Here is a 12,480-nt window from a genome sequence, read left to right on the forward strand (position 1 = left end):
CCTTGAAAAGCCCCTCTGCAGCCAAAACCGGTGTGGCTCAGTGGATAGAGCGTCGGCCTGCGGACTGAAAGGTCCCGGGTTCGATTCCATCCCAGGGCACGTGCCAGAGGCAGCTGATCGATGCTTCCCTCTCATTGATGTTTCTAGCTCTCTATCCCTCTCCCTTCCTCTCTGTACAAAATCAATAAAATATATATATTTTTAAAAAAGAATAAAAATAAAAAAAATAAAGGACTTTGTCTCCCACGTTCTTTAAAAAAGAAAAAAGAAAAGCCCATGTGCAGCTGGAGCTATGGGTATTCTCCTTGGACAACCATTCCTGGTGGGATTCTAAAAGGGAAGAAGCTAAAAAATAAAAATAAAAAATAAAAAATAAAATAAAAATAAAAGGAAAAAAGCTGCAGGGGCCCAGCTAGTCAGGTCCCTGCAGGGTCTGGGGGCGTGGCGGTGGGCGTGACAATGGGCGGGGCATAACAGCTCTGGGGGCGGAGCCGCTGCCTCACATTGGCCGGCGGCGCCCACGCCTTGGCCAATCGCTGGAGGGCGGGCGGGTTGTCATGGCGACAGGGAACGCTAACACAGCAGCATCAGCAGCAGCAGCAGCAGCGGCCTGGGGATGGCGCGGAACTTGTATGGCCCCGGCGTCCGGATGGGCAACTGGAACGAGGACATCTACCTGGAGGAGGTGAAGGCAGACAGGGCGGGGTGTCTCCGGGACTCCCCCCCACCGTCCCGGCCCCCCACAACCCGCGAGGGCCCCCCCCTAAGTCACACCCCAGAGTCCCCCTCCCGTCCCACCCGCTCTGACCCCCCCCAGGAATCTGCTCGGAGGTCCCGCCTGCCCTGCACCTCACTCTTTCTTTGGGGTCCCTTGTTGTTTTTTTTTTAATATATATATTTTATTGATTTTTTAAAAATATATTTTATTGATTTTTTACAGAGAGGAAGAGAGAGGGATAGAGAATTAGAAACATCGATGAGAGAGAGTCATCCATCAGCTGCCTCTTGCACACCCCCTACTGGGGATGTGCCACAACCAAGGTACATGCCCTGGACCAGAATCGAACCCGGGACCCTTCAGTCCGCGGGGCGACGCTCTATCCACTGGGCCGCACCGGTCTCGGCTGTTCTCAAACTTTATTCACTTCTGACCTGAAACATCCTAGTGTCTGCTATGCAGGACGATGGCTGGTCCTCACTCTGTGTGTGTGTGTGTGTGTGTGTGTTTATGTATGTGGTATGTGTGTGTGTGTGGTGTGTGGTATGTGTGTGTGTGGTATGTGGGGGTGTGTGGTATGTGTGTGTATGTATGTGGTATGTGGGGTGTGTGTGTGTGTGTGGTATGTGGGGTGTGTGTGTGGTATGTGTGTGTGTGTGTGGTATGTGGGGTGTGTGTGTGGTATGTGGGGTGTGTGTGTGTGGTATGCGGTATGTGTGTGTGTGTGTGTGGTATGTGGTGTGTGTGTGGTATGCGGTGTGTGTGTGTGTGTGGTACATGGTGTGTGTGTGTGGTATGTGGTGTGTGCATTTCCCTCACCAGGAGCTCATGAAGGACTTCTTGGAGAAGAGGGATAAGGGAGAGCTTCTCATACAGAAGAACAGAAGAATGAAGAATCTCCTTCTGCGGCCGGTAATTTTAAACCCAGACCCCGAACCCAAAGTTCCTCCCCATCAACCGAGAGACCGCCCTGAGTGGCCAGATGGTGGGATCTCTGGACGCATAATCATCTGGCCACTCCGTGCACATCCTGTAGAATAAAAGGCTCATGTGCAAACTGTCCCCTCGACCAGGAGTGCGACCAGCAGGCAGGCCGGCCCACCGCCCCTGTCCCCTCCCCCTGCCAGGCTGGCCGGCCCCCACCCATGCACGAATGCATGCACCGGCCTCTAATGTATATTGATATATATGTGTATACACACCGAGTGGCCAGATGGTGATGATGATCTCTGAACGCATAATCATCTGGCCACTCAGTGTTCTCTCTCTCTCTCTCTCCCCCCCCCCCAATATATTTTATTGATTTTGTACAGAGAGGAAGAGAGAGGGATAGAGAGTTCGAAACATTGATGTGAGACAAGCATCGATCAGCTGCCTCCTGCACGCCCCCCACTGGGGATGTGCCCGCAACCAAGGTTCATGCCCTTGACCGGAATCGAACCCGGGACCCTTCCATCCGCAGGCCGACGCTCTATCCACTGAGCCAGACCGGTTAGGGCAAACATTTTTAAAAAAATGTTTTTATTTTTTTTATTTTTATTGATTTCAGGGAGGAAGGGAGAGGAGAGAGAGAGAAACATCCATGATGAGAGGGAATCATGGATCAGCGGCCTTCCTCCCGCATGTCGGACCGATCCTGCAACCCAGGCAGGTGCCCTTGACCGGAATCGAACCCGGGATCCTTCCGTCCGCAGGCCGACGCTCTGCCCACTGAGCAACACCGACTGGGACCACCGTGTTTCTTTAAGGAAATAAATGGCCAAGACCGGTGTGGCTCAGTGGATAGAGCGTCGGCCTGCGGACTGAAGGGTCCCGGGTTCGATTCCGGTCAAGGGCACGGACCTTGGTTGTGGGCACATCCCAAGTAGGGGGCGTGCAGGAGGCAGCTGGTGGATGTTTCTCTCTCATCGATGTTTCTGGCTTCTCTATCCCTCTCTCCATTCGTTTCTGTAAAAAATCAATAAAATATTTGTGTGCATGCATATAAGTACAACCAATGGACATAAAACTCTGAAGAGGGAGGGTATGTATGGGAGGGAGGGAGGGGGGCAAAAAAAATCAATAAAATATATAAAATAAAATAAAATAAATAAAAAATAAATGAAAAAAGGAAATAAATGGAAACACGCTGACTCGAACCCGGGGCCCTTCCGCCCGCAGGCCGAGGCGCTGCCCACTGGGCCACACCGGCCGGGTTTGTTAATCGCGCCGCCTCCCCCCCCCCCCCCCCCCCCGCAGGTGCAGCTGTCGGTGACGGAGGACGGCTGCGTGCACTTCGGGGACCGCGTGATGCTGGTGAGCCCGCACCACCCCGAGCCCCGGGCGCAGCGCTTCCTCCCGGGGGACCTGAGCCTGTGCCTGGCGCCGGAGGAGATCCAGGCGCGCCTGACCGACCGGTTCCAGCTGCCCTGCGGCCTCAGCGCGGCGCCCACCCGGGCCCCGGTGCGCAGGAACGCCTTCGCCGTGCTGAGGTGAGTGAGTGCCTGCTGCCCGGGGCCCGCGCAGACCTGTCCCTTCCCCTGCCGCTCAGGCCGTCCTGGGCCGGAGCCCGGAGGGCTGCCTGGAGGCGGCGGCCCCGCAAACGCTCCTTTTTTAATTTACTTATTTTTATTTATTTATTTTTTAAAATATATATTTTACTGATTTTTCACAGAGAGGAAGAGAGAGGGATAGAGAGTCAGAAACACCGATGAGAGAGAATCATCCATCAGCTGCCTCTTGCACACCCCCTACTGGGGATGTGCCCGCAACCAAGGCACATGCCCTTGACCGGAATCGAACCCGGGACCTTTCCGTCCCCAAGCCGACGCTCTATCCACTGAGCCAAACCGGTTTCGGCATTTTTAATTTATTTATTTTTATTAAATTATTATCTGTGTACATATACCATTGCCCCCCCACCCACCCATACATGCCCTCCCTCCCCAGAGTTTTGCGTCCATTGGTTGTGCGTATATGCCTGCACACAAGTCCTTCGGTTGATCTCTTCTCTCCCCCAGATCTCTCTCCCCTCCCCGCTGTCATTGGACAGTCTGCTTGCTGCTTTACTGTCTCTGCATCTGTCTTTCGGTTCATCGGTTTATAATGTTCCTTATTATGATCCATAAATGAGTGGGATCCTGTGGTGTTTCTCTTTCACCGACTGGCTTGTTTCACTCAGCATGATGTTCTCCAGTTCCATCCAGGTGGCTGCCAATGGTGAGAATGCCTTCTTTTTTTTTTTTATGGCGGCGTAGTATTCCATGGTGTAGATGTACCATCGTTTTTGTGAACTTTCCTTTAAAAAAAAAAAAAAAAATATATATATATATATATAATATGGCCCAGAAAGGAACTCACTACAGACGGATTCATTGGCCTCTCAGCATAACCATGATGGTTTGTCTCAGTTTCCGTCCTTATAAGGGAATTCCTTGTATCACATGATCTCACGCATCTAGAGAAAATAATGGACAACATACACGGATGAGCAAACACAGGCCCAGAGACAGGGAAGCCGGGAGCAGACCCTCAAACCCCCGAGGGAAGGCAGGGGAGGGTGGGGGGAAGGCGGAGAGATCAACCAAAGGACTTGTGTGCGTGCCTATGGGCCTAGCCAGTGGCCACAGACAACAGGGGGGTGGGGGCATACGTGGGGAGGGGTTTGGGACGGGAATGGGGGGGATGAGGACAATTATGTGACACCATCATCAATAAAATTAAAATTGAAAACAAATATATATAAAACATTATAAACTGATGAACAAAAAGATATCAATAGATGCAGAGACAGTAAAGCAACAAGCAGACTGTCTAATGACAGCGGGGAGGGGAGGGAGATCTGGGGGAGAGAAGAGATCAACCGAAGGACTTGTCTGCACACATATACGCACAACCAATGGACGCAAAACTCTGGGGAGGGAGGGCGTGTATATGTGTGCGGGGCAATGGTAAGATATGTACACAGATAATATCTTAATTAAAAAATAGCCGAAACCGGTGTGGCTCAGTGGATAGAGCGTCGGCCTGTGTACTAAAAGGTCCCGGGTTCGATTCCCTTCAAGGGCATGGACCGTGGTTGCGGGCACATCCCCTGTAGGGGGTGTGCAGAAGGCAGCTGGTCGATGTTTCTCTCTTATCCGTGTTTCTAGCTCTCTATCCCTCTCCCTTCCTCTCTGTAAAAAAAATCAATAAAATATATTTAAAAAATAAAAATAATATTTTTTATTGATTGTTTACGGAGAGGAAGGGGGAGGGAGAGAGAATTAGAAGCCTCGATGAGAGAGAAAACATCCATCGGCTGCCTCCTACACACCTTCTACTGGGGATTGAGCCCACAACCCAGGCAGGTGCCCTTGGCCAGAACTGAACCCGCGACCCTTCAGTCCAAAGACTGATGCTCTATCCACTGAGCCACACCGGCCAGCGCTTTTAAAAAATATATTTTATTGTTGTTTTTTTTTGTTTTGTTTTTTGTTTTTTACAGAGAGGAATGGAGAGGGTTAGACATGTAGAAACATCGATGAGAGAGAAACATCCATCAGCTGCCTCCTGCACGCCCCCCACTGGGGATATGCCCGCAACCCAGGCCCATGCCCTCGACCGGAATCGAACCCGGGACCTTTCAGTCCGCAGGCCGGCACTCTACCCACTGAGCCACACCGGCCGGGGCGGGCGGAACCCAGGTCCTTGGCGCGCGCCTCCCCGTTTCCCGGAGGGCGCAGAGGGAAGACGGCACCGGGTGCCTACGGTCCGGGCACGCGGCGCGTGTCCGGGGACACGGCTCAGGCGTGAGCACGCGTGAACACGCATGACCGGGGAGGTGGTCCGCAGCGCACACACACACACACACACACACACACACACACACACAATGCAGAGAGAGATCGTGTGACGCCCGCCCTCCGCCCGCAGCGTGGACAGAGAGGCCGTCGGGGACGTGCTGAGGTTCGGGCAGAATTTCCGCCTGGGCATCACGCTGGGCTGCGAGGACCGGACGGTGAGGCCCCCGGGGCCGCGGGGCGTGTGGCCGCGGGCCCCGGCGGGCTCGTGGCTCCCTCCCGGGGGGACAGGGCGCTCCGCGGGTGTGGGCTGTGTCTCTGCAGCTTTTATATATAAATATCAATACATATATATATAATTTTATTACAAATTTTTTTAAAAAAATATTTATTTTATTGATTTTTTTACAGAGAGGAAGGGAGAGAGATAGAGAGTTAGGAAACCTCAATGAGAGAGAAACATCGTTCAGCTGCCTCCTGCACCCCCCCCTCCCCACCGGGGATGTGCCTGCAACCAAGATCCATGCCCTTGACCGGAATCGAACCCGGGACCTTTCAGTCCGCAGGCCGACGATCTATCCACTGAGCCAAACCGGTTTCGGCTTGGCAGATATTTAAATAAATAAGTAAATAAATAAATATATTTATTTATTTACTGGAGGCCCGGTGCATGAAATTCGTGTATGCACAGGGGTCCCCCTCAGCCCAGCCTGCACCCTCTCCAAACTGGGGACCCCTCGGGGGATCAGGGCTAAGGCAGATGTCAGACACCCCTCTCACCATCCGGGACTGCTGGCTCCTAACCACTCACCTGCCTGCCTGGTCTCCACTAACTGCCTGCCCCGCCTGCTGGCCTGATCGCCCCTAACGACCTCCCTCCCTCACCCACCGACGACCTGGTCACTCCTCACTGCCCCCACCCCTGCTGGCCTGATTACCCCTAACTACCCCCCCCCCCCCCGCCAACGACCTGGTCACCTCCAACTGCCCCTGCTCTGCAGGCCTGGTCACTCCTAACTGTCCCCCCTGCCTGGCTTGTCATCCCCAACTGCCCCTCTCAGCCTGCCTGGTAACCCCTAACTGCCCCCTGCTGGCCTGGTTGCCCCCAACTGCCTCTTCTGCTGGCCTGGTTGCCCCATACATCCTGCTTGTGCAGTTGTTTGGTCATCCCTCACTAACCCCGCTGCTGGCCTGGCCTTAGGCAGCCATCTTGTGAGAATGTGAGGGTTAATTTGCATATCACCTCATTCTTTTCTTTTATTTAAAAAAAATATATTTTATTGATTTTTTTACAGAGAGGAAGAGAGAGTTAGAAACATCGATGAGAAAGAGAGACATCAATCAGCTGCCTCTTGCACACCCCCTACCGGGGATGTGCCCGCAACCAAAGTCCATGCCCTTGACCGGAATCGAACCCGGGACCTTTCAGTCCGCAGGCCGACGCTCTACCCACTGAGCCACACCGGTTTTTGGCTATTACCTCATTCTTATATAGGGTTGATTTCAGAGAGGAAGGGTGATAGAGAGAGAGAGAGAGAGAATCATCAATGATGTGAATCACGGATCGGCTGCCTCCCGCACACCCCACCCTGGGGATCAAGCCCACACCCCGGGCCTGTGCCCCGACCGGGAATCTCTCCCAGACACTGGCACCCAGTGACGAGGGCCCTCCGCCTGCTGTGCCCCCAGCTGTACCTGTCCAGCGACCACCGCACCCTCCTGCGGTCCTCCAGCCTGTCCTCGCTGCAGGAGGTGTACCTGACGGACGAGGACTCCTACCTCAACTGCTGGCAGGCCGCCTTCCCTGACCCCCAGCTGCGCCTGGAGTGGGAGGGCCAGCCGGTCCCGGTGAGCTGGGGCCCGCGCTGCTGGGCGGCGGGAATGGAGGAGGCCAGACTCGCCGCCGTCTCTGAAATGGGGGCTCCTGTTGCTCATGCTGTTTCTGTCTCTTCTTCTTCTTCTTTGCGCCTCACCCTCGGAGGAGGACATGCGTTGTGCCCTGGGCCAGCGTCCTGCCTATTTAAGATAACACACTGAACGTGTTATCCGTCGCCGAAACCGGCGTGGCTCAGTGGATAGAGTGTCGGCCTGCGGACCGAAGGGTCCCAGGTTCGATTCCGGTCAAGGGCATGGGCTTTTGGTGGCAGGCACATCCCCAGTGGGGGCGGGGGGGGGGTGCAAGAGGCAGCTGATCGATGATTCTCTCTTATCAATGTTTCTGACTCTCCCTCTCCCTTCCTCTCTAAAAAAAATCAATAAAATGCATAAAAAAATAAAATAAAAATAAGCAGAGCCGAAACCGGTTTTGCTCAGTGGATAGAGCGTCGGCCTGCAGACTGAGGGGTCCCAGGTTCGATTCCCGTCAAGGACATGGACTTTGGTTGCGGGCACATCCCCAGTGGGGGGCGTGCAGAAGGCAAGTGACGCATGATTCTCTCTCATCGATGTTTCCAACTCTCTATCCCTCTCTCTTCCTCTCTGTAACAATAAAATATATATTTTTAAAAAATAAGGGGAAATGGTCATTCTATTATAGCTAGTAATCAAAGAAAAATCACATTAAAGAACCTGACATGCCACTGCTAGGTGCTTAACACAACATCACCAAAGCAAGGATAACGTGGTTGCCATAGAGCACAGAAATGTCAGGGTCTGTTTTCCTTTTGGAAAACAATGTATCTTCATTTAGAGAGCTTTATTTATTTATTTTTAAAATATATTTTATTGAGGTTTTTTTTTTTTTTACAGAGAGGAAGAGAGAGGGAAAGAGAGTTAGAAACATCGGTGAGAGAGAATCATCGATCAGCTGTCTCTTGTACACCTCCTTCTGCGGATGTGCCCGCAACCAAGGTCCATGCCCTTGACCGGAATCGAACCTGGGACCTTTCAGTCCCGCAGGCCCACGCTCTAGCCACTGAGCCACACCGGTTTCAGCTAGAGAGCTTTAAAAGTTCACACTACTGACAGTGTGACCCAGTGCATCGGTGTCTCTCCATTCTTCTCTCTCCCTCTCTCTTCCTCTCCCTCTCTCTTTTTCTCCCTCTCCCTAAGCATGTCGTCAGGTGAAAATTAAAAAAATAATGCCACTGTCTGGCTGGCGTGGCTCAGTGGTTGAGCATCGTCCTAGGAACCAGGAGGTCACGGTTTGATTCCAGGTCAGGGCACAGGCCTAGGGTTGGGGACTCCATCCCCAGTAGGGGGCGTGCAGGAGGCAGCCGATCCGTGATTCTCTCTCCTCATGGATGTTTTTCTCTCTCCCTTCCTCTCTGAGATCAATACAAATATATATATATATTTAAAAATAACACCCCCTGACCACATTTTATGGCTTCAGATGGCCTCCAAGATGATTTGGAATGATTGTGTCATGTTCTTTCTCTACCTTAATGCCATGGTCAGCAAACTCATCCGTCCACAGAGCCAAACATCAACAGCACAACGATGGACATGTCTTTGGAGAGCCACATTTTTTTTTTTTTTAACTTAAACTTCTTCTAACACCACTTCTTCAAACTAAGACTCGCCCAGGCCGTGGTCTTTTGTGGAAGAGCCACACACTGCAGGGGCCAAAGAGCTGCATGTGGGTCGTGAGCCGCAGTTTGCGGACCAAATAGATGTATTTTATTTTTATTTATTTATTTATTTATTTATTTATTTATAAAGTACACTAATGATTCTTTAAAAAATATGTATTTGTATTGATTTCAGAGGAACATGGAGAGGGAGAGAGAGAGAGAGAGAGAGAGAAACACCCGTGATTAGAGAGAATCATGGACTGGACTATCATCCACTGAGCCAAATCAGCCAGGTCTCCATATATTTAAATAACTATGTAATGCATTCACAGAGTTTTGCTTTTATTTATTTATTTATTGTTAAATTATTTGTTCATCGAATATTCAGATTTAGTAAGGAATCCTTTACTTTCTCTGGCAACCCTAGTCATTAATCTTTTTTTTTTTTTTTAAATTGATCTTATTGATTTTACACAGAGAGGAATTGAGAGGGACAGAGAGTTAGAAACGTTGATGAGAGAGAAACATCGACCAGCTGCCTCTTGCACACCCCCCACTGGGGATGTGCCCGCAACCAAGGTACGTGCCCCTGACCGGAATCGAACCCGGGACCCTTCCAGTCCGCAGGCCCACACTCCATCCACTGAGCCACACCGGTTTCAGCACATTTTTGCTTTTAGGAACGGGGAGGCCTGATAGTGCCCTTTCTTTATCTTCACAGGCGAACACCAGGATCCTCATCAACCACAGCCACACGAACCGGGGGCTGGCCGTCCACCGCCACCTCTTCTTAAGGTACCGAGTGGTGGGGCCCAGCCAACGGGCGGTGGGCGGGGCTGTGAGGCTGTGGGCGGGGCTGTGGGGCTTTGGGCGGGGCTATGGGGGCTGTGGGCAGGACTATTGTGGCTGTGGGAGGGGCTGTGGTGATTGTGGGCGGGGCTATGGGTGGGACTGTGGGGCGGGACTGTGAACGGGGCTAATGGGGGCCGTGGGCGGAGCTATGAGAACTGGGTGGGACTGTGGGCGGGGCTATGGTGACTGTGGGTGGGGTTATGGTGGCTGTGGGCGGGTCTATGGTGACTGTGGGCAGGGCTGTGTTGATTATAGGCGGGGCTATAATGGTCATGAGCGGGACTATGGTGGCTATGGGCGGGATTAAGGGCGGGGCTATTGGGCTGTGGGCGGGGCTATAGGGGCCTTGGGCTGTGGGTGGGGCTGTGGGCAGGGCTATGGGGCCTGAGGGTGGGGCTGTGGGCAGGGGCAGAGCCTCATGCAGCTATGGATAGGGCTGTGGGTGGGACTATGGTTGCTGTAGGTGGGGCTGTGAGACTGTGGGCGGGGCTATGGTGGTTATGGGCGGGATTATGGGCCGGGCTATTGGGCTGTGGGCTGGGCTATAGGGCTGTGGGGCTGTGGGTAGGGCTGCGGGTGAAACTGTGGGGGCTGTGGGCACGATTGTGGGGCTGTGGGCAGGGGCAGAGCTTCATGTGGCTGTGGGCGGGGCTGTGGGCTTGTGGGCGGGGCTATGGGCTTGTGGGCGGGGCTATGGGGTTGTGGGCGGGGCCGTGGGCGGGGCTGTGGGCGTCAGCAAAGAAGCTGTGATCAGAGTGTGAGAACAGGCAGGAAAGCCCTCCCCTGTTGGGATGTTGTCACCCAGGTGTGAAAGGTCCCATGGGGCCCTGTGGGGTACCCCAGGCCCTGCCCTGGGCGGGGGGTGTCCCTGGCAGTGGGGATCCCCCCCCCCAGCCTCGCCCACGGGTGAAGCTTCCCGGCACAGGCTGTACCTGGTGCCAGCACGTCACCCCCAGAGGCGAGCACGGGCCAGATACACGAGGTTTGCTTGGACGTGGCCGAAAAAAACACAAAAGCTTCTGTTTTCTTTTCTTTTCTTTAAAATATTTTATTGATTTCTTACAGAGAGGAAGGGAGAGGGAGAGAGAGCTAGAAACGTCGATGAGAGAGAAACATGGACCAGCTGCCTCTTGCACACCCCCCACTAGGGATGTGCCCACAACCAATGTACATGCCCTTGACCGGAACCGAACCCGGGACCCTTCAGTCCGCAGGCCGACGCTCTGTCCACTGAGCCACACCGGTTTTGGCTGGGACCTCTTTATGACATAGGAGTATGCACCACAGGGTGTCGTAAAAATTAAGTGACAATTTTTTTTTTTTAAATTAAAATGTTTCTTACAGCCGAAGCCAGTTTGGCTCAGTGGATAGAGCGTCGGGTTGCGGACTGAAAGGTCCCAGGTTCGATTCCGGCCAAGGGCATGGACCTTGGTTGTGGGCACATCCCCGGTAGCGGGTGTGCAAGAGGCAGCTGATCGATGTTTCTCTCTCATCGACGTTTCTATCTCTCTCTCCCTTCCTCTCTGTAAAAAAAAAAAAAAAAAAAAAAAAAAAAAAAAAAAAAAATCAGCCGAGACCGGTTTGGCTCAATGGATAGAGCGTCGGCTTGGGGATTGAAAGGTCCCGGGTTCAATTCCGGAAAAGGGCATGTACCTTGGGTGCGGGCACATCCCCGGTAGGGGGTGTGCAAGAGGCAGCTGATCGATGACTCTCTCTCATCGATGTTCCTAACTCTCTATCTCTCTCCCTTCCTCTCTGTACAAAATCAATAAAATATATTTTTTTTAAAAATCAGTAAAATATATTTAAAATGTTCCTTACATACCGTTCTACTGGCCGGGCTACGGGCCGTGAGTTTGACATGCTCGCTGCAGCGCCCACTCCCTCCACCCGCACTCCCGCCCCCCACACCCCCGGGCTCCGGCCGGGACCGCCCACGGCTCGCTCTCTCCCGCCCAGGAGCTACTTCGGGAAGGAGGCGGAGGTGGCCGCCCACACCCACCTGGACACCCACCGCGTGGAGATGCCCAGGAACCACTGGATGCTGGTGACGGGCAGCCCCCGGGGGGCGGCCTCCACCATGCTGGACGTGCCCAGGCCGCCCGCGGAGCGCGGGCCCGCCCCGGAGCCGGGGCCGCAGTGACAGCCCCCGGGGAGGGAGCACCCCGGGGTCCCAGGCCCCCAGCCCCCGGAGCGGGAGTGGGGATGACAGAGGGTGGGGCATCTGGAACACGATCCGGCTCCGCCAGGAGAGGGACACAGGGGCTTCTTCGTGGGCTCCTCCGGGTCCCCCGCTGTGCGCCCCCGGGGGCCGTGTCTGTAATTCTGCAATAAAGCACGTGGCGTGGTCTGAGTTTGGGGTTCCTCGGCTTCCTCCGGCTTCGGACAGTGTCCCGTGGGCCCAGCAAGATGCTGCGGGCCGCGGCCGACCGTGGGGGGGAGGGGGGGCGCCAGGGGAACACCGTGTCTCCTCATCCTTCCTGTCCTGCCTCTGGCTCCGGGGCGGCTGGAGCTGTCGCTGACCAGCCACGTGTTGTTGTTGTTGTTGTTGTTATTTATTATTATTTTATTTTGTTTTATTTCATTTAAAAAAATATATTTTATTGGTTTTTGTTTTTTTTTTTTTTTTTCAGAG

At 53.4% G+C, this 12,480-nt stretch overlaps 1 protein-coding gene across 1 annotated transcript; it reads left to right on the top strand.

Annotated features, from left to right (window-relative positions):
• The first annotated feature begins 603 nt into the window (after positions 1–603).
• Positions 604–11,995, top strand: CFAP161 (cilia and flagella associated protein 161). Its single transcript, XM_036437605.2, has 7 exons — positions 604–685; positions 1,541–1,630; positions 2,957–3,189; positions 5,612–5,696; positions 7,168–7,326; positions 9,715–9,788; positions 11,805–11,995. The coding sequence occupies exons 1-7, from the start codon at positions 617–619 to the stop codon at positions 11,986–11,988; spliced, it is 894 nt and encodes a 297-aa protein (XP_036293498.1). The 5' UTR covers positions 604–616; the 3' UTR covers positions 11,989–11,995.
• The last annotated feature ends 485 nt before the right edge of the window (positions 11,996–12,480 follow it).

This window comes from Pipistrellus kuhlii, unplaced genomic scaffold, assembly GCF_014108245.1.
Source record: "Pipistrellus kuhlii isolate mPipKuh1 unplaced genomic scaffold, mPipKuh1.p scaffold_m20_p_143, whole genome shotgun sequence".
Classification (NCBI taxonomy): domain Eukaryota; kingdom Metazoa; phylum Chordata; class Mammalia; order Chiroptera; family Vespertilionidae; genus Pipistrellus; species Pipistrellus kuhlii.